We start from the raw sequence: 21,001 nt of genomic DNA, 5'->3' as shown, positions 1-21,001 counted from the left end.
TGAAATTTATGTAATATAACATTAGCCTGTGTGAAGGCTGCAGGGCCCCACAGCCGCCACAGTACTCAGGTCCCCTGCACGGGCCACAGTGGCTCCCTGTCCCCTCCCGCAGCCCCCGACAAGCACTCACCTGCTCTGCGTGTCTCTGGACCTCCCTCTTCCGGATGGTCCACGTGGGTGCAGTCGTATGCTGGGAGCCCTTTCGTATTGGGATTCTTGCACTTAGTGTCCTGTTTTCGAGGGTCCTGTGTGTTGGAGCCTGTGTCCGTACGAATTCACTGTCAGTGAATGTTTGTTGAGGGAGTGCGTGGTCCAGTGATAAACACACAGCATTCTCACACCCAGATTCCGTGGCTCCCTCTCGCTAGCTTCTGTGAGCCGTCACATCATTCATACGTGCTCCTGTCTCTTCAGAAGGGCTTTGGGGTTCGCTTGGGTCTCTCTGAATGGCCTCACCCCACACCTTTCCTCCCAGTTTCAGGACCTAACTCCTGCAGGCTCGCAGAGAGACGGGATTTTGGAACCTCTGGAGATGGCACGTCGAAATGGACCCCTGTTGGATAACACACATTTAGCAGTGCTTTTCGTGGACGTAGCGGAAATCACACAGAGGCCTGTGTCCTTGAGAGAGACACCAAAGAGGAGGGTAGGGTGGGTTTTCCCTTGTTCACGGGATGGCTCACTGTGACTGTTGGGATAGCAGCAGCGGTAACAGAAAGACACGGTTGTTCGGGCTTGCCTAGGTGCAGAGACATGTAGCAGCCGCTGTCCTTGCTGGTGGTCCACTGAGTCACCCCTTACACCGTAAATGACTCAGTGTCTCGTGTATTGGGGGAATCAAATCCCTGTGAGCCCCCACATTCGTCAGTTCTCCGGTGGAGTCCAGGCATTACAACCTCGTGTTCAGGGCTATCCATAATTGGGATCTAAGCAGGTTTTCTGACTCATCTCCATCAACCTCTGTTTCTCCACCTGATAAACTCCTATTCACCCTTCAAAACCCAACTCATACATCACAGAACTTTCCGAAGTCTTCTTGAATGACCCCATAGCTAAGTTAGTCCACCTCTCCCCAGGCTCCGTGGGCCTCCACATCTGTAGATATCATTCACACAGAGTTCTAGTAATCTCTAGGCATGTCTGATTCCCCCCACTCAACTGAGAGGTCCTTAATGGAAGGGATTCTGGACTGTGTTTTTCCTTGGAGCAAATGCTTGCTAAGTGAATGAGGAGAGGTGTGTTTGTGCGTCTGTAATGCTGGGTAGAGAGGGAAGGGGGCTAGAGAACTCAGGCGAGGAAAGATATTTGGATTCAAGTTTGTGGGTTCCCGGAATTCTAGGGGTTCACAGAGATCTACTGAGACCTGTACGCTATTTTCCTCATTTTGAAAAGTGTAAAAAACAGGCAGCACGAGATAAAATCTGTGGGGTTGGTTGTTCGATTTTGTTTTCCAATGCAATGTATTCAGTTCAATTTGGCAATACCAGTTATATGGCATTGATCCGGAAGGCTGGTGGACAGGAATCCAGGCTCTTTTGTTTGTGAAAAGGGGGACGTGTGCGACCATTCCCGTGAGCAGGGGTCCTGCGGAATGCACCCCGGTGATGGGAGCAGCTCTTTGCATTGCTGTCTGCCTGTCCCTACGCTATATCCCATGTTAAATATTTTCGCTCTCACTTCTGCTCATTATGTCATAAGTAGATTGTTTTCCTGTCCTGGGCAGGATTTTAAAAGGTGGAATGCCTGAGGGTAGGATCGGTGGGGTGGTTAATCCGGGTCACATACACACACGTGGGGACCTGGACTCCGAGCCTGTCTTCACGTCCACGCTCGGAACCACCTCTTGAAAGTTCTCGGCTTCCTGGCCTCCCGTGCAAACCATCACACCCGTCACACGTAGTGCCTTGTGTAAGCCCAGTGGCAGAGCCGAGGCCCCCGGGGGTGAGGGGGCTGCAGAGCCCAACAGGGATCCAGGCATTCTGAGTCCATATTCCAGAACTTTCTTCTTCCCACCTGGCTGCCTGACATGAGGGAGCCTCTCTCTCTTCTCTCTGCCTTGGGGGTGTAGTTTTGTTTTTTTTAGAGCAGTTTTAGGTTCATCACAATATTGAGGGGAAGGCACAGGTTTCCCACACAGCATAGTGTGCCCTCTGTCAGCGTCCCCACCAGAGCGCTACGTTTGCTACAGTTAATGAGCCTATGATGACTTATCGTTGTCACCCAAAGCCCATAGTTTACCTCGGGGCCCACGAGTTTGGACATGCTCAGTGACAGGTGTCTGCCAGTGTCGTGTCGTAGAGAGTAGTTTCACTGCCCGAACACCCGCTAAAACACCCCCCCGCCCCGTCCTCTGCCTTTTCATCCTCCCTCCCCCAAATCCCGGCCACCACTCATCTCTCATAGTCTCTCCATAGCTTTGCCTTTTCCAGAATGTCATAAAGCTGGAATCCTATAATACACAGCCCGTTCCGATGGGCTTTTTTTTCACTTAGTAAGATGCACTGAAGGTTCCTCCATGTCTTTTAGTAGCCTCATTTCTTTTTAGCACCAAGTAACATCCCCTCGTGTAGCTATGCCGGTTTCTTTATCCAGTCACCGACCGGTGTGGGCGATTACGAACAAAGCTGCTCCAAACATCCAGACGCAGTTTTTGTGCAGACCAAAGTTTTCAGGAGCTGATCTTTAAGGACTCTGTAGAGATCCTACCTCAGACATGGTTCTGGCCCTGCCGCCAGCTTCCTCAGAGAAAGATCACTGGGTTTGGGCGTAAGCAGCCAGCCGAGTGAGCGGTCCCTTGTCACACATCCTGGAGCCCTTGGATGAAAGCCTGCAGCCCCCCAGGCAAGATCTGAGCCGAGAACAATCAGGGATTTCCCACTTCTTCTTTGAAAGACAGCAGCAATGGCTGCCAGCACTTGCTTCCCCAAGAACTATTGTGTTTATTTGTCTAAGATTATACCCTGCCTGCCTCCAAGAAGGCTGCGGCTTCTCAAGACACCATGTGAAATGAGGCAATTAGGAGCTCACAGAACGAGCCCCTCCAGATCCCCAGGGACGGGCCCCGATTCTCGTTTGGCTGCTTGGAGCATTCTCTTCGAGCAGCACAAGGGAAACATGGTTTACACGGTTTTTGTTTTCTGACCAGGAAAACCACACAAATCCTTCTCGCAGGATAGATCTCTGCCGTTCCCTGCCTTTCTTCTCTGCTGCCCCACTCACAGATGAAACCTCTCTAGGAGATTCTAGGGAGACCTGTCGGCCACAGTTGTCCGCAAAGGGAGATGGTGTCTTCTCATGTTTCAGTTCTGACCCTTGCCACGAGGGGCTTGTTAGTTGGTCCCTGTTAGGTCCCCTTTGGGTGGTCTCATTTGTGGCGGAGGTTGGTTGACCTTGGGGAGTACCACGCAGTGGTTCCCCATACGTCTCTAGTATTATCTCTGTGTGATGGTTTAATTATACTCTACTTTCCTATGAAATTATTTGGCCGTGCCAAAACCCAACCACCACTTTTGCGCTATCTGCTTATTTATTCTACTTGAACTTATCCCTTTTTCTTGTTTGTTTTTTTGCTCATTCATCTCCCATTCTGCCTATCGCGCCCCTACAAGGGAAATTCCGTGAAAGCGAGGGCATCGTTTGTTCACAGCACACAGTAGGTCCTCAGTGCTGCATGCAGGGACGTTGTCACTGTGCGCGAGACACCCTGCTAAGTGTATCACCTGCGCCTCTCATCAAGTCCTTGTAATGACCCAATCCTCTGGGCTCTGTTACCAGCTCCCTATCACAGATGAGGAAACAGGTTCCAGAAGACTAACTTGTTCTCTAGCCCCGGGGCCCAGAGCCCATAGAAGCAGACCCTGTGAAGTCAGAGTTTCTGACTCCCACACCTGCGTTCTTTACCATTACAATCTGAGAAATGTCTAAAACTCCATATATTCTGAATGCAGAATCGCTTTTCAACAAATTCATATTCGTAACATACCTACATTTGAGGTACCTTGTGTCTGTTTGTGTAGACGTAGCGTGTTTTCTGTCTACAGGGTATGCTTGTGGAAGGGCGGGGTCTCCCTCCCCACGGCGTCCCCACAGCCTGCCATGGGCCTCGTACACATGCGGTCTCTCTGTTGAGTGACGCAGACGTGCATGATGAGAAACAAACAAACAAAGTACTTCTTACGCCCCCACCCCTCCATGGTCTTTGTCCATAGATCAGCAACCATTGATCCAAAGGAATGTCGTCTTTTCAAAGGAAATTTTTTCATTGAATTGTATAAAACACCTACCAAAAAGCGCACAGATATAAGTGTACACATTGGTGAATTAACACAAAGGGAACATGTCCTTGTGGCCTCTACCCAGATTAAGACAGAGTGGGACTTCCTCCCCAGACCCTCCATGGTCCCCTGTCCAGCCGCCACTCCCCAAAAGGCGACCACAACCCTGACCTTTGCCAGTGTCTGTCCCTCAAATAGAACAGCCTGTGTGGATGTTCCCTTGTTGGGTGGGACTCACCCTGTGGCTGAGTAGATGTGTGGTTTGCTACTCCCCCGCCTGATGGTTCTTCGTTGGGTGAATGCGCCATGATTTCTTTATGCTTGCTTATTACCAGGGTCATTAGGGACGTGCTGCTGTGAGTCTTGGGGACGTGTGATCAGTGTACATGTTCCTGTTGGGGAGCTCTCAGAGTGGAGCTCCTGGGCACAGCGGGGTGGGGGATAGAGTTAGCTTTAGCAGATGCTGCCAAGACCCTTCCTGAAGAGCTCTACCAGTTCGTGCTCCTGCTAGCCGCGCGAGAGCGTCCGGGCTCCTTCACATCCTGACCATTGCCGGACACTATACTTTACCCCCAGTTTTTAAAATATGGTGAAATACACATGACATGGACCCATTTTAAAAAACATACGGTTCTGTGTCACTAAGCACGTTGGCACTATGTGCAGCTGTCCCCATCGTTCATCCCTTGAGCTGTTTTCCTCTTACAAAACTGAAGTTCTGTGCCCATAAAACACTAATCGCCCATCCCCCTCTTCCGGACTGTGGCGACCATCACTCTCCTTTCTGTCTCTATGAATCCGACCTCTCTAGGTCCCTCACATCAGTATAATCAGAATATTGTATGTTTGTGGCAGGCTTTCACTGAGCATAAGGCTCTCAAGGTTCATGCAGGTTATAGCATGGGTCGGAGTTTCCTTTTTCTGGCTGAATAATATTCCACCATATGTATATGCCACATTTTGTTTTTTGTTCACCCGCTGATGGGCACTTGGTGTTGCTTCCACCTTCTGGCAACTGTGAACCATCCTGCATGGACATGGGTGTACAAATCTCCATTCAAGTCCCTACTTTTATTTCGAGAAGTAAATTGCTGGGTCGTATAGTAAATCTGTGTTTAGTTATTTGAGGCATCTCCATCCTGTTTTCCACAATAGCTACTCCCCCCAGCAGGGCACAAGGTTCCGATCTTTCCATCTCCTCCACCAGTACAGGTTACGTTCTGCGTTCCGGTGTCGGTTTCGGTAGTGGCCGTCCTGATGTGTGGGAGGTGCTGAGAGTATCTTTTTAAAAAAGCCATTCTGTGAGGTGTGTGGCAATCGCATGGTGGCTTTAATTTGTGCTCAAAAGAATGACCTTGTAACGAGTTGGTCTAGATGTCTGTCTTGAATAAAGAGCTGTTATGGTCTAGGTTGTTGTAAGTGGTGCGGGATCACCATTGGGGTGATTCCTAATTACTGTGATGGTGCTGGTACACAGTAGGTGTTCCGTATATGCCTGTTGAGCTGAATGAAGTTAGTGGTGAGAGCAGCAGCTGGGTACTGGCATTCCAGAGGCGAGAGAAGCAAGACGTCCTTGGATGGTGGGATGCCCCACCACAGCCCTGTGCTGGCTGGAAGGCCGGTCTGTCTGTCTTCCTTTGCAAGAAATGACCTGTTCCCTTCCCGAGTCCTTAAACCAGCAACTGATCACTACCCAAATCAGGTGTCCTGTGGAGTAGAAAAGATGTCACAGCTTGAAACAGCTGCTTGCTGTGACTGCTCTGTGGGCCCCCAGAGCCTTGAAATGACATCACACCCTCCCCAGTGGCAGATGAAAGACCAGCCTTTAAGCTCTGACCAAACGTGGCCACACGTACGTGGGTGTCATTCGTGTGCAGCAACACGTTCTGGAAACGACACCACATGGGCTCAGCGTGGTGGGACCTGCACTGGCCTCAGGCCGGCCTGTGCCCACGTGGCACTTGCTTCCCAGGTGAGTGTCGCCCACAGCCCCTGTGTGGCCCCTGTGCTCTCGGAGTGTGTTGAGGCCGGCAGCCAGCCGTCCATTTTCATTGTGTCCCGTTTTGGTTTGTCATCAGCATTTCCCCCCCAGTCCCCTTTTGGTTGTGCTGACGGACACAGACTTCAGGTGGGCTCTGGGCTCGTCTGTGCAGAGCCCTCGGCTGGTTTCCAGGACAGCAAAGCCTAACGGCGCGAGAGGCGTTGTGTCCCTGAGGGTCTCTTCCGTCCCCTTTCTCCCCTTCCTCCTCCCCCCTCTGCAGCCCAGGGGCTGCTCTGTGCCACCCACCGAAGCCAGCCCTGTTGTCACCATCGGCACAGGGCTCCACGGTAAGTAGGAGAGTTGGGCAAGACAGGATTGAAGTCTTGGCTCCACTGCCCCTTTGTGACTTTTCTGCTCGGTGCCTCGTTGATTCATCTGCGAAATGGGAAGAACAACGCTGTACGCCGTAGCACGTTCCCGTGCAGGCTCACCGGTGCTTACAAAGTCCTGTGCGTGTTCAGGCTCCTGAGAGTAGCTTCCTGCCTCCCTCAGGTTGTCATGGAAGGTGGATGGTTTTCATCCATGATGGCGCAGGCCTGGCCAGTAGTAGGTCAACATCTGCCCAGGGGCTTTTGTGATCTCCGAGAAAGAGTGTTGAATCCTGTGGGAACGGCATGAGTCGCTGAACGGGGAGGTGTGTGTCTCGGGGTCGGGCGCTAAGGGAACAACTGCTCTGTGTCCTTGGAGCACAGAGTGTGGTGAGCGATTCCGAAACTTGGGTCTGCTGCCCACTGACCATGCCCAGCACCCCTGGGGTCTAGCTCAGGCGCCTCCGGAAGGATGCCCGAGGGACTCAGGGCAAGCAGACCCCATCTCGGCCAGCCCAGGCAACCCATCTCAGCTCTGCCCCTCTCAGCTGGGGGACCCTCAAGGGTTACCACGCCTCCCTGGTCTATCTCCTGTGCATGTGAGACCAAAACATCATCCTCAATCTCTTCCTCTCTCCCCCATTCCTCCCTCCCTCCCTTCTGCTGGTGTTTTCTAGAAGACTGTGTTGATATGTCCCCAGCTTTCTTCACACTGTCAGAGGTTCTTGGAAGCAGGTTTCAGTCATGCTGACTCATTTTCATTGTTTTGGGAACGAGAATGGTATGTGGGTCACCCCATGTAGGGTCCCGACAGTTCACTTGGGGTCATCTCCAGCGGGCTGATGTCCTCAGTGGATGTGGGTGGTTCTTGGAGAGAACCTCACGTCTCCTGGCTTCTGGGTCATTTGCTTTCATTTTGGGAAAGGCCCAAGGGGTTTCTCCCCAGATGTGTCCTCTGGGAAACTTCTGAAGAACTTGGCTGATGGGCACACCCACAGAATTCAGGGGTAGGTCTCAGGCCAGTCGTTAGAGAGGACATTGCTAGAGAATGTCATGGTAGGACCCAGCCCTAGTGGATATAAGAAACAGAAAATTCAGCCACTCCCCTCCCCATCCACTAAAGTCACCTTAGAAAGATAAAGAGGAAAACGTTCCACTCATTTTCACCCATCCATCCACCCAAATCCGTCTTGCGTATATTTATACCCTGGAATGGTTTCAAGTAGCAGTTGGCAACCTGTGGCCCCAGGCCATACCTGGCCCTGGCCTGTTTTGTCAATAAAGTTTTGTGTGTGTGTGTGTGTGTGTTTTAAGATTTTTATTATTTATTTGAGCGAGGGGGGGAGAGAGAGTATAAGCAGGAGCAGCTGCAGAGGGAGAGAGAGGGGCAGCCTCACCTCTCAGCAGGGAACCCGACGTGGGGCTCGATCCCAGGACCCCAGGATCACAACCTGAGCCAAAGGCAGACGCTTAACTGACTGAGCCACCCAGGTGCCCTCAATAATAATTATTAGAACGTAGCCACAATTCATGTACTGTGGCTGCTTCCACACCACAGCGGCACTGTTGCAATCTTGTGACAGAGACCATGTGACTCCCAAAGCCTACAGAATTGACTGTATGGCCCTTGACAGAAAGCATGTGTGCCGACCTTTGGATTAGATCAAGGGGCTAGAGTTCTAGTCCTGGCTTTGTTCATAGCTGGGTGCGTGACTCTCGAGCAAGTAATTCCTCTTCTCTGGGCCTTGTTTGTCTCAGCTATGAGATGGGACGCCCCGGCACCGAGCTCACGGGGAGCTCTGGGGAGTCCGTGGGAAAACATCCGCCAGCAGTTGACCCGAAGACGAGGCCCATGGATGATCCTTGGTCAGGACACTTCCTCTGGACATGGACTGACATGCCACGTGGAAAAACAGGATCCCTCAGTGCATGGGAAGGTGCTGGGGCCACAGCGTGCCCGGCCTATGAGGACACAGAGGCAGGTGCTCCTGTTTCCAGGCTGTCCCAGGCCACAGCTCTGCCGCAGCTGAATTACACCGTCAGCTAGAATATGTTCTTAAAGACCTGAAAATTCACTCTCTGATCCCCGCTGGTCTCCTTACATCTGGAACACCAGACAGGTCCAGCGAGGCCTGCATGACACTGGTGTGCGATCCGAGTTAAATCACTACCAGTATTAACAAAGAAGACTACAGTTGCTGTTCCCAGCCTTCCCCCTCAGAGCTCTAGAGCTCTGATCTTGAGCAAATGTGCCCTTTCCTCTTGTGAAAGCATCCGTGCCGAGCAGGGCGAGCACACCGGACGGGCAGGGGAGCCGTGCCGAGCAGGGCGAGCACACCGGACGGGCAGGGCAGCAGGCCGGATGGGCAGGGGAGCAGAGCTGGCCTTTCTGCCATGGTAGCTGTGAAGTTTCTGTTTTGCTCCCACTTCCTCTGTGGGCTCCCAGTCTAGTTTTGAGGAGGGTGCTGTCTCTGTCCCCTCTGTGATAGATGTGCTCCACCTGTTGAGAAGATTGAGCTCTGTCTCTTGCCTGATTCCGTCCTCCCAAGTCAGGACCCTCTGTCTTTGCTAAGGCGTAAATAAGTACCTGTGACGGAGGCTCTGCAGAAGGACTTGTCACATAAAAGTTGCCTGTGATTCCCTGCAATCATGCGTCTCTTGGGCTGAAATAGAAGCAATTTACCCTGAGGCCACCCAGGAAGCCCACTCCTGGGCATTTCCCCAAATGTTTTTGTCTCTGCTCTGCCCACCCCAAATATGTACAAAAGCGCTCACAGCAGCTTTGTACACAGTGGCCCAAACTGGAAACACCGAGGAGCCGTCGACATCCGTGGTCCGTGGGAAGGAACGCTGCTTTGCAATTAAGAAGCAGCAGCAGCCCCGAATGTACGCGTTCACAGCCTCCGCTGAAACAAAGGAACTAGACACAAAAGCCTGTCTGCTGTGACTCCCTTTGTAACAAGTTCAAGAAGCGACCTCCAGTGACACACACCTCCAGGGAGTGCGGACAGGAAAGGCACTGGGGAGCCTGCCCCAGAATACGTCCCGCTGAGTACGCGCGACCCGTGCACTTGCACATGGAATGCACTTGACCGTTTCTGTGTCCGCCTTCATTTAAACAAAGAGGAGAGAGAGGAAATCCAAGAGTTTGAGAAGGTTGGGCAGTGGTGGGCTGTGCCTGGGGCTCGGTCGCATCTCAGGCCCCTTCAGGAATCCTTGAACCTCCTGACCTATCCTACCGCTTCCTGTCCCCAGCCTGGGGTCCCACACTGGGGGCTCCCGTACTCGCCTTTCCGTCTGCTGGGAGTGCAGGGCACTGTCCTCCCCACCTGAAGACCCAGCTCCAGGGTCACTGTGGGAAGCCTTCCCGCAACGGTTCCACCCCACCCCTGCCCTTTGTACGTTCTGCCTCTCAACTACAGGGCTTATCATGTTGTGTTGTTGGTACCTGCCTGCACCTCTGCCTCCCATCACAAGGCCCGCTGTGGCACACCCTGGCCATCTTGGGGCTCCCAGGCCAACGTCCCATGGGGCAGGCGGGCCGTATGGTACAGAGAATACGGATCTGCCCTCTGTGTCCGCACTGCGGCCTTTCTGCCGGCAGCTGCGACCTGGGTCACCATTTAGCTGCTCCCAGCCTCCCCTTCTTCCTCCACGAGATGCAGATCCCAGCGGTGCCCGTCTCCACGGGGCCTTGTGAAGAGTTGGCCAGATGCTGCCCGTGACGGCCCCAGGGCCTGGCATTCAGGATTTCCTCGACTGTTGCTCCCTAAAAATATTTCCTGACTCGTGGGTGGGACTGTGCGGCTCGTGTCACAGCCCTCAAGAGCGGCCATGAGCCCCTCGCGTGGCCCAGGTGCCCAGGGGCACGGGTGTGGAGCACCACGCCCCGGGGACGCAGATTTCCGTGCCACAGTGGTGACTGAGGTTGGAGAGTCCGAACATGGAAATACCAGTTCTTCCTCTGTCACTAAGCCTCTTGAGCCATTTGCCCATAAAAGGGGCAGCTGCCATGGCCGGACTCATGATTAATGAGCCAGAACATGCCTCCTGACCGTCTCCACGGAGTGCAGTCTGTGGAGATCAGCCTTGGCCTGCCCTGGCTGGCCCTGCCCTCCCGGCCCAGCCTCCAGGCACTCCTCTGCCAAGGTCTGGGCCGCTGGAAAAGGGGCCCTTGGCTCTGGTGCCTGGTGGCCCCTCCCGGGCCCCCAAGGTGGGCTGGGCATGGAGGGCTTGGTTGAGATGGGGCAAGAGGACGTGGGTGAGTGACGCTGTCGGACGGATGGGGGAGGCGCTGTCGGACGGACAGGCTCCTGCTTGACATTGGTCCTCCGGAGCTGCCCGATCACCCCTGCGCTCAGGGCCGACTCCAAGCCAGAGCACTCCTCTCTGTGCTATCTTTTTGGGGTCATCTGGGGGTGAGGGAGGAATCTGGAAAGGTTGTCACAACCTTTCAACCTCCTTCCTTCTTGTCGAGGCTTGAAAATAATCACCTTGGTATAATGAGCTCCTGATTAGCACCTGGCCCCATGCTGGGCGTCTAACAACGTGAGCTCAAACGGATGAGCCCTCACTTCTTCGTGCCCCTGCCTGCAGCCCTCCCCCAGCTGCCTTCTGGAGCTGCCCTGTGTGCCCCCCTCGGAGTTACACTAGCAAGTTCTCACAGGTGCTGAGCACAGGAAGCGCATTTCATTACTCCGCACAGCACCCTCAACACAGGTATACGGTTCCCTTCTTTATTGCAGTGTAAGTCACATGCCGTAGAACTCCCCACAGGCTCGTGTGGAAACTCTGGCTAACTTTTTCCCAAGTGGCTACACCGTTTCATGTTCCTGCCAGCGTGGACGAGGGTTCCGGTTTTCCCGTATCTTCTCCAACACTTGTGATTCCCTTTTTAAAAATAGCCATCCTCGTGGGTCTGAATACTGCCTCACTTTCGCAAGGGAGAGAATGGAGGCTCAGAGAGGTCGAGTGACTCGCCTGAGGCCACACAGCCTACAAGTGGATTCGACTCTCAAACTTGTGATTTCCTAAACAATCTCCTATCGAAGCATGGCACACGTGCTGAGAAGTGTACGTGCTGTGTCCTGCCTAATGCACGTCAGCAGTGTGGTACCACCTATGTGAATCTAGACCTGGAACGGTCCCGAACGTCCAGAAGCTGCCTCTGGCGCCTTTCTAGTACTGTCCCCCTTCGGGGGTAACCTGTAGTATACCAGCTCACCCTGGCGTTCCCAGAACATTCCTGGTTCTTGTGCTGAACATCCAGAGTTGTAAGAAACCCCCCGGGGCTTGGGCAGACCAGACAGCTGGTCACCCCAGTAGCCAGGACCCTGACCTCTCACAGCATGGAGGGGGTTTATCTCCTTCTGGACTCGATGTAAATGGAAGCATGTATCTGTGCTTCTGTGTCTAGTTTCTCTCCCTCAACATTAGGTTCACGTAATCCATTTGCCTGTTCTGTGTAGTCGCGGATCACTCTTTCTCACCGTGTACCGGTCCACGGCGCGAGCACACACTTTCTTCATCCGTCCTTCCGTTAACGGACGTCTGGGTGGTTTCCGGTGTGTTCCGATCTAGGGCTGCCGAGAGTTTAGGCAACATGTGTGCACGGGTCTTCGTGAGAACATAGGTCAGCACGTCTTCGTAGGACTGGGACAGCAGGTCGCAGGGGGTACACGTGTCCGGCTTTCACAGATACGAGCGCACAGGTCTCCAGAGTGGACAGTTGTCACTGTTTCCCACCTGAGCTGTTCTGCCGGAGGACGGTGTGGTAGTGTCTCCCTGTGGTCATCCCCCTGATTTTGAACCCACTACCTGTTAGAGACAGAGGCTGGGGCATGTGCCCTGAAGGTCTTGGTTTTCCTCTCAGCTCTGTCCCGAATAGCTGTGTGCGGTTGGGCAAAGCTTGGAACCTCCATCTGGTCTACCTCGGGGGGGATGGTCATACCTGCCTCCCAGGGGGGCCGCTGGAGGGAGAAGGGTATGCAGACGCATGGGGAGCCAGCGAGCTTGCTCCCAGCCTGAGAGTTCCTGACACCAGGGCAGAGGGAGGGATTCCTGGCACCCACGCCTGCTGTCAGCCCCTCGGGGCCTCGGTGGGAGCCAGGGCTGGATTATTAAGTTCCTTACAACCAAGAAAAGAGTAAACCTAACACCACAAAACACAAGATGGGTGTGTTTTTCCTCACGAGAGACTTTCTCGCTCAAAACCAAGTTACTTTTACGTTACGTGTAGCTCTAACAAGTTGGGTGCTTTGGCTCCATGGGCTACAGCAGAACAGCAGCGACCTTGTGAGGTCGGGTGTGGGGAAGGTCCACTGGCTGCGAGAAGAAGCAGCCTTTTGGCCTCAGGGGAAGGGTTGGAGAAGCATCTGGACAGGCACAGCATCTCCAAGTCAGAGGCCAGTCGGGGAGCGTGTGTGCCCAAGAGCATCGCTGGGCTGCTGCGGGCTCACCAGCGGGTGGCAGCAGCAACAGTGGCCCCGGGGCAGCCAGAAAGGCTGAAATTATGTTGGGTGTCTTTGGTTTATGGAAAGAAAGGGAGGGGGGTGTGAAAGGCATTTGGGGAGATTTGCTCCGGGATCGGGGCCCAGACTGACCCGTGTAGCAGCAAATTGTTACCGCCGCTTTGCTTCTGCGGTACAGCTTTCCCTTTGTGGGATTAAAGAGAACATCAAAATATTTTGACAGGCCTTTCCTGAGTGAGCCCATGTGGGTTTCTGCCCCCGAGGCCAAATGGAGCTGTAGGTGGCCTGCGGACCCGCAGGGCTGGGTCGCAGGAGGCGGGCAGATCTGGGGACCCCGGCCAGGCTAGCTTCTGGCCCCTCTGTGCATAGTGTGCGTGTGCGTGTGCCATGTGTGCCCGCAGGTACTCACGCCGGGTCTGGATCCGGCTGGAGGAGTTGGCAGGACGCGGGGCCAAGGTCACCCTCCTGGCCGTTGGGAGATGGGATCCTGGGTCTGTCTCTTGAAGGCAGGGGTCTGCGCCTCCGTTTTGCCTGTAGCGTGTGGATCGGGGTGGGGGGTGAAGCCAGGCCCCCGCCGGTGTGTGCCATGTGGTGAGAGGAAGTCCAGTCCTCAGCGCTGGGCTGGCCACACGGGAACTGCGCCAGGAACGCCGGCCGGGGCGCTTGTGTCTGTCGGGGGGCGGGGGGGGGGGCTCCACAAGGCTGTGTGAGCAGAGCCCGTCTCCTTCCTTGCCCCTGAAAACCCTGTCAGACTCTTCCCCATACCCCAAAGGTGGAAACCCCCCCATGATAAAATAAACCGGATTCAGCCCGTCTGCTCGGTGGAGCGTTAACTCCGCCGTAAAGAGGGGTGAAGGACGGATACCTGGTTCCGTGTGGATGAACGCCCGAAACGTGACATGAAAAGACCCAGAGAGAAAGACCTGAGCCGTATGATTCTGTCGAGGTGAAATGTCTACACAGGCGAATCTGGGGTCAGCAGCCCCTGTGGGGGAAGGTCCTGGGAGCGACCACTCCGTGGGGGTGCAGTCGCCTTGTAGAGCGCTGGACGCGTCTTAGAGCTGAACTGAGGGGCAGCTGAGCGACATGGCGAGTGCCCGAAATGCCACGGAGTTGTACGTCTGAAAATGGTCGGCGTTTCCTTGTACATCACACGTGTCTCCGCTCTGTTTTCTAACAAGCCGCAGGGGAGGAGAAGCTGAAACCCCCTCCTCCAGTTGGAGCCCTTCTGTGGCCCCGAGGTGCCATCGTTGTGATGTTGTCATTGTTGCCGTTGACTGTCCAGAAGGGCTGGAAGGGACGCCCCCGTCCTCCGACCTGCTGTCTCTTCTGAGGCCGTGCGTTGAGGGGCTGAGCGGCAGGAACCAAGCCTTCCTCTTCCAGCCGGATGGTGCAGTCGGGGCATGCAGAGCGGGTCCCCCGACATGCTGACTCAGGCAGCCTCCCCGCGGGCAGATAAGGGACCGGTCTGCAGCGTGGCTCACCCAGCGGGGTCCCGGGGAGACAACTATCCCCGCCCCGTGCCAAACAGCCTGCTGTTCTCTGCCCAGGTCCCCAGGTGGGCAAGGTTCCCCGGCCTCCTACATCCACTGGCCTCGGGAGTGAGCACATGGAGGGGGTTTCCAGACCTGCTTCTCCTCTTGGGGTCTGGGAGCCTCTTCCCTGCTCCCCTTCCCGAGAGTGGCACTGGGCACCTTCCTAGTCTGTACCTTGAGTCAGCCTGGAACCTCATTTTGGGGGTCGCAGACATCATGATTTACATCGGCTTTTAGAGAAATCCCCATGGAAACCAGAAGGCAGGTTTGGGCGGAGGGAGCTGGCTCCCCAGAAAGCAGCGGGCGAGGGAAGCCTGGGGCCTTTGGGCGGCGGGGGATGCTGCTTCAGGTGCTTTCGGTCACCCTGAACCCTGCCTGTTCTGATGGGGAAGTCCGAGACGGTGCCCCGCTTGGAATGGCAGGCTGGAGGCCTTCGGGGATCCCCGGGGGCCCTGATGAAGCCCCCCCAGCCTCTGCTGTCTTGAACCTAGATGCAGGCGTTGAGGGGACGCCTGAGAAGAAGCTCATCTCCGAAGCAGAAGCAGAGTGTTCCCTTCCCGGTCTGGCCAAGCCCCAGTTCCTCCCCGCACCCCGAGGTAGCCCCTCCTCAGTCCTTAGAGCAAAAGGACAAAGGCGTTCCAACCTGTTCCTCACCCCCCACCACGGGAAAGCAGCTTCCCAGGAGCCCAGACCCAGGCCTGCATTCACCTCGTGGACAGTGACAGAGGGACCGGGTAGTCCCTCCGAAGTCACCTGGGCCAGAGCAAGGCTTCTGGTGGGACCCGGCCAGACTCTGGGCCCAGCACACAGCCCCCCACCCCAGCCTTAGCCAGGGCTCCCCAGGTCTCTTAATATCTCTTTAATGAGAGCAATTTGGCAATGACGTAAAATATGCTCTTGCCCTTTGTCCCACTAATTCCATTTCTGGGAATCTGGCCTAAGGAAATAATCCTAAATATAGGGTAGAAAAACATGTTTCACAAGGATGTTCATTGTAGAGTTGTTTATAGTAGCGTAAAATGAAACAACCACACTGTCCATGGTCGGGGGGAGCTGTGATAAAATAAAGAGCAGCCAAAATGTTTTGTAGCCACTAAATGATAGTTCTGGAAATTATTGTCCAGAATATAGGAGGTACGTATGATGTAACATTATGTAAAAAAAAAAAAGGAAAAAAAAGAGGGAAGGAAGGAGAGAGGCAGGAAGGAAGGAAAAAAAAAAGACAATTTACAAAATCATAAGTATCCTGTGACTCGGGCTCTGTTAAAAAAAAAAAAAATGTGTATTAAAAATCCTCAGGAAAGTGATAAACCAAAGCAGTAATGAGTGGTCTTGACATGATTTTATCTGGAAGATTGCCTTCCATTCATCATCTTCCAAATTATCTGTAATATTCACGCATCGTCTTTCTTAAGTTTGAATTTTAATTTATATTCAGGATAATTCACCCTTTTAGCATATAGATTTGAGTTTTGACAAAGGTATACAGTCAGGTGACGGCCACTGTGATGGCGATACAGAACACTTCCACCCCAGAGAGCTCCCCCATGCCCTTGGTAACTAACTGGTCCCCACCTCCGCCCCCACCGCTGGTGGCCACTGGTCTGATTTCAAGCCCCAGGGCTTGGCTCATTCCAGAATGTCACGCAGAGGGGAATCCTGCCCTACGCCTCGCCTGGCCTCTACGTGGAGAGGTCACTTGGTCTGCTTCTTGTTCTCCTGCATGGACCTCGCAGAGCTGGGCTTCCTAGCTTCCCCCAGGAGGAGAATTTCATTTTCCTTCTCATCTGACTCAGCCTTTACCCCACGTAGGAATCTCCTCCACCGTCGCTCTGATCATCGTGTTCAGATTACGGAGGAATTACCAGTTATCTGTGAAATCACCCCAGCCGCGCGAAAGTACCCAGGACAGAGGGGGTCCGTGGCCAGTGCTGGCTCACACCTGAATCCGAAGAACAGCGTTCAGGGGCTCTCGGTCCTGGTCGGCCCCTGTCCCTTGCAAGCCCCCCAGGCTCCCGTCAGGGCTCTGTCTGGAAAGACGATCCTGGGGGCTCACCAGCGTGGCAGCGATTCATTTCTCTTCATGAGCCTTTATCTTGGGACAGTGGGAGAATATACGGGCAAGTGACAAAGGCAGTATGGAGTTTCCTTGTACCCCAAACCCGCCACCCTGGTGGTTGATGTCTCACAGAAACATGATACCTTTGTCACAGCCAACAAACCAGTACTGATATGCTGTTACTAAAGCCCATGCTTTAGTCACTTTCCTTCATTTTTACCCAGTGTTCTTTGTCTGTCCCAGGACTGCATCGGGGAGCCCACAGTGTGTGGAGTGGTCAGTCTCTGTGCACGCAGGCTTCTCCAGCTGGGGACGCTTGCCCAGACTTGCCTGGGTTTTGATGCATCCTGGTCAGGTGTTTTGAGAAACATCTGTCAGTTGGGGTTTATCTGATATTGTCTCACGGTTACATCGGAATTATGGGTGTGGGGGAGGAGGACCCCAGAGATGCAGTTTATCGTTTCTCACAGTAGTTCCTTTTATTTGGCCTTTTGGAAGTTCCAGATGCTGCGCTAAGCCCTCGACATATCGGAACTCCTTTAATAATGGGATCTCCTGATAATCCTGTCTATTAAATTCTCATTTTACCATTGGATAAAATGGGCTCAGAGAGGTATGGTAACTTGCATAATGTCACACAGTAAGGGGCTCAAACACAGGTCCCGTTCACTCTACAGATTTTGCTTTTAGCCACTATTGCTTCCAACAGTGGGAAAGCAGTACATCTGCTATTAAAAACCAGTATGTATTTATTTATACCCAACCTTTCCGCAAAAAGCCTATGTTGCAACTTCTAATCAAGGCCACATTGAGGCAGCTGAAGCAGGGTCGTGAGAAAGGCAGACGCAGGCGGTTAGCAAGCCCCGCCTCCCGGGAGTCAGGAGCGGTCATCTCCCGGAGCGTGCTGCCGGGGGCTCGGGGCGAGCACGGGGCCGCGCAGAGCCTCGTCCCGTCTCCGGGGCCCTGAGGAGGCCGCGGGGAAGCAGAAGCCTCGAGACCTCAAGGTGTGTTTCTAGAGGAACGAGGCCGGCCATTTGCTTGGTCTGAATAACCAAGTCCTAATGATTTTCCGGGCGGGCCTGCCTTTCTTTCTATGGTGTGGCGTGGTCCGGCCGTTCCCCACATGTGCTGGTGGCCACGTTGTAGCCCGTGTCCCCTGGCCTCTGGCTGTATTGAGGGGTCAGTGAACTGGAGTTTGGAGACTGACTGGACTTTGGAGAGGGAGAGAGGCGGGTGTGAGCCATACAGAAGGGCCTTTAGCGCAGCAGGTACATGACACTGTTGCTTCTTAAAGGACATTTTAAAAAATTTGATTAATTTTTAATTTTTTAAATTAAATTTTTAATTTTTAAAAGACTCCCCAAAACCATCTTCCCAAGGATGTTATGTGTCGTGATTGTAAGTAGTACACGGATGAACACGTTTTCCTTTGGGAAGATATTCTTTCATTTATGGAGAAAATAACGATCGGCTTCCAGATGCCACGGTCTGTTTGGGCCCTTGGAGCAGACCAGGTGGAAATTCTTGCTCCCCTGGTGCTGGAACACTAGCAGGGGAGACCAACAGTCCGCAGCAAACGATAAATATTTGAACGTGGGTTCAGAAAATAAATGTATAACCCATCCGCCAGACCCCTGGTTTCACCGATATTCTTGGGACAAGATGTGCTGTGAGAGCTGAGTCACCCTGACGGCAGAACGTGGAGAACATGATAGTGCCCGGGCTGTTGGCATAGGGTGAGGGGTGTGGGGGGCCCACACATCAGCCTCTGGGAAGTACCAGTGTGATCATCTCGGTCTGACACAGCAGCTGGGGGACTGGCACCGAGGGGCCGGCTGCTGCTGCACCCTCCACCCTCCACCGCCCCCCGGCCCCGGCCGCCCCTGCACCCTCCACCCTCCACTGCCCCCCCGGCCCCGGCCGCCGCTGCACCCTCCACCCTCCACCGCCCCCCCGGCCCCGGCCGCCGCTGCACCCTCCACCCTCCACCGCCCCCCGGGCCCCGGCAGGCTTGTTGCGCCACCTGGACCCGTGCAGGAGTTTCCAGGCTGTTCCTGCTTCTGCCCCTTCCTCCTGAGTCTGTTCCCCCTGCAGCCCTCCACAAGGACCCCTGGCAGGGCCCACAGGTCCCTCTGGGAGTGGCTGCCCCTCTCTCCAAGACCTTTCTTCCCTGAGCCTTCCTCCCCCTGGCCTTCGGCTCCTCCCGGAACATGCTCAGCCAGTGCCCACCCCTGGGCCTTGGCACAGGCCACAGGCTCCAGGATGTACGTTCCCTCCTCCTGTCCAGGGCGCTGCCGCTCCTAGCCCCGTGGGCCCCTATCTGAAATCTTGGTACAGCACTTGCTGTTTGCCTCTTGTGTTTGTTGTCTCTTTGCACTGCTGGGCTCCTGGCTTATCTACTGCTCTATCCCCAGCACCTGGCACATGGGTGCTGTAATGTAATTAGTGCCTAATAAGTACATCAGATGAATGAATGAGTGAATGAACAAATTGATTGATCAATCTCTCATTTCCTGAGCCTGGCGGCTGATCGTATCAGGAAAATTTGAGACACCTCATGCCCTCACCCCTCTCCACCGCACCCCCCCACCACTGTATCTCTACTTTGGCAGACAGAAATGGGCATTGAAACCCTTATGGAGGTCCTAAATCCTGCCAGTAAAATGAACTTGCCAGGCCGTGGATTTCAAATCTCTTCCCCTCTTGCTTGCAGCTCAATGGAGCGGTTAGGGTGCTAATTTCTGAGTCACGGGTTCATTTCTGCCCTGGACAGCCCCCTTCCCAGCTGGCTGCCCACGGGCAAGTCACAGGACATCTCGGTTTCCCCATCCGCGCAATGGGGTGGTCCTGGCTCCTGCCCTGTGGGACTGTTGTGAGCGTGGAAGGAGAGAGAGCTTGCCACCTGCCGGGGGAATGCTGGGCGCCTGTCCGGGCTGAGGAGATGTTAGCTTTTACATTCTGCCGTTTCAGCTGTGTTAAACTCGCCTCTGATGCTGCTCGAGCGTGGCTTCCTGGGGTCAGAGTGACAAGGACCCTGCCAGTGCGTCCCCCTGGTTTCTGGTGCCTTCTCTCCGGGACAGGAGAGCTCACTCGGCAGCGAGTGGCCGTGAATTTCGCTCTCCCCACCCCTACCCCAGCACTGATCCGTGATAGCTGTTTCTGTTCTTTGCACACAACTTGTTGAGCTCTTGCTATGTGCTGGGCGCTGGGGAAAGAGGACAGGGACCAGGACAGACATGGGCCTGACCTCCCCGAGCTGCGGCCTGGCCAGGAGGCAGATGTCCGCAGGTGACACACAGTATCAGTCCCCAGTAATTAAATAGGGTGTGGGGGGCAGCGAGGGTCCAGGGAGGGATGTGACCCATTGGGTTATAGGGTCTGGAGGGTAGCAGGGCCCCCTGAAGTCCCTGTGCAGCTGAGGCCTAGACGGTAGAGGAGGAAAGGCCAGGGATGGAGCCACAACCTTTCTAGGACAAGGGGCAGGCTGAGTTTACGACGCTTTTGGCAGGTAGGCCACTGGGGAGGTGTACGAAGAGAAGAAAGCAGATGGGGCTCAAGGAAGGAGCAGGACCAGACCCACTGGGCCTAGAGAGGGTGAATGGGTGTGTGGGTTTCATGCTTGGGCCAGCAGGAGCTGTGGAAGGACAGCGAGCAGGGAAGAAGGGGGTCGAGTGCGCCGACGTGGACCATGGGCCTGGGTGCGGAGTGGCGAGCGCTTGTCTGTGGAGGGAGATAAGACCGGGAAGCCAGTGGGGTCTGTGACTGCTTTCTGGGCTTTCTGGGCTTTCTGGGCAGGAGAAGGTGGTGGCTTGGCCACGGTCAGGGCTGAAGAGATCCAGAGCCTGCCCTGTGCTAAGCCCCACAGACGCCCAGAGGGTCAATGCACAGGCTTTGCCCTCCATATGCCCCCAGTGCGGTCCCGACTCTGCACCCCCAAACATGGGCGCGTTGCCACCATGACCTGTTTCCTGCAGCCAGGGTGCTGCCAGCCAGGAAAGACGGAATTCCTTTGGTTCCCAGAGTTGCCCAGTGTCTGTACCAGCCTGCTTATTGCCGGGGTGGGGATGTTCTCTGGAACCTTCTTCTGAGGCATGGATATTGTGACTGTCTTGTAACCAATGTGTGTCTTTTCTTTTTCTTCTCTCTCTCTCTCTCTCTTTTTTTTATTTGCTGCAGCCAACTGGGTACATGGAAAACTCAGTCTCCTACAGCGCTATTGAGGACGTTCAGCTGCTGTCCTGGGAGAACGCCCCGAAGTACTGTTTACAGCTCACGGTTCCTGGGGGAACGGTCTTACTGCAGGTAGGAGAAACA

General features: G+C 54.4%; 1 protein-coding gene across 1 annotated transcript in view; it reads left to right on the top strand.

The window, feature by feature from the left end:
* The window catches only part of CMIP (c-Maf inducing protein), a 224,224-nt gene that overhangs the window by 116,773 nt on the left and 86,450 nt on the right, over nucleotides 1–21,001 (top strand). The window contains exon 2 of the mRNA XM_082712026.1: nucleotides 20,864–20,989. Within this exon, the coding sequence (XP_082568152.1) occupies nucleotides 20,864–20,989 (126 nt within the window). The remainder of the gene's footprint in view (nucleotides 1–20,863; nucleotides 20,990–21,001) is intronic.

This window comes from Mustela nivalis, assembly GCF_964662115.1.
Source record: "Mustela nivalis genome assembly, chromosome: 18".
Classification (NCBI taxonomy): domain Eukaryota; kingdom Metazoa; phylum Chordata; class Mammalia; order Carnivora; family Mustelidae; genus Mustela; species Mustela nivalis.
Note: the sequence above shows the minus strand (reverse complement) of the source record. Positions and strands in the feature narration are given on the sequence as shown.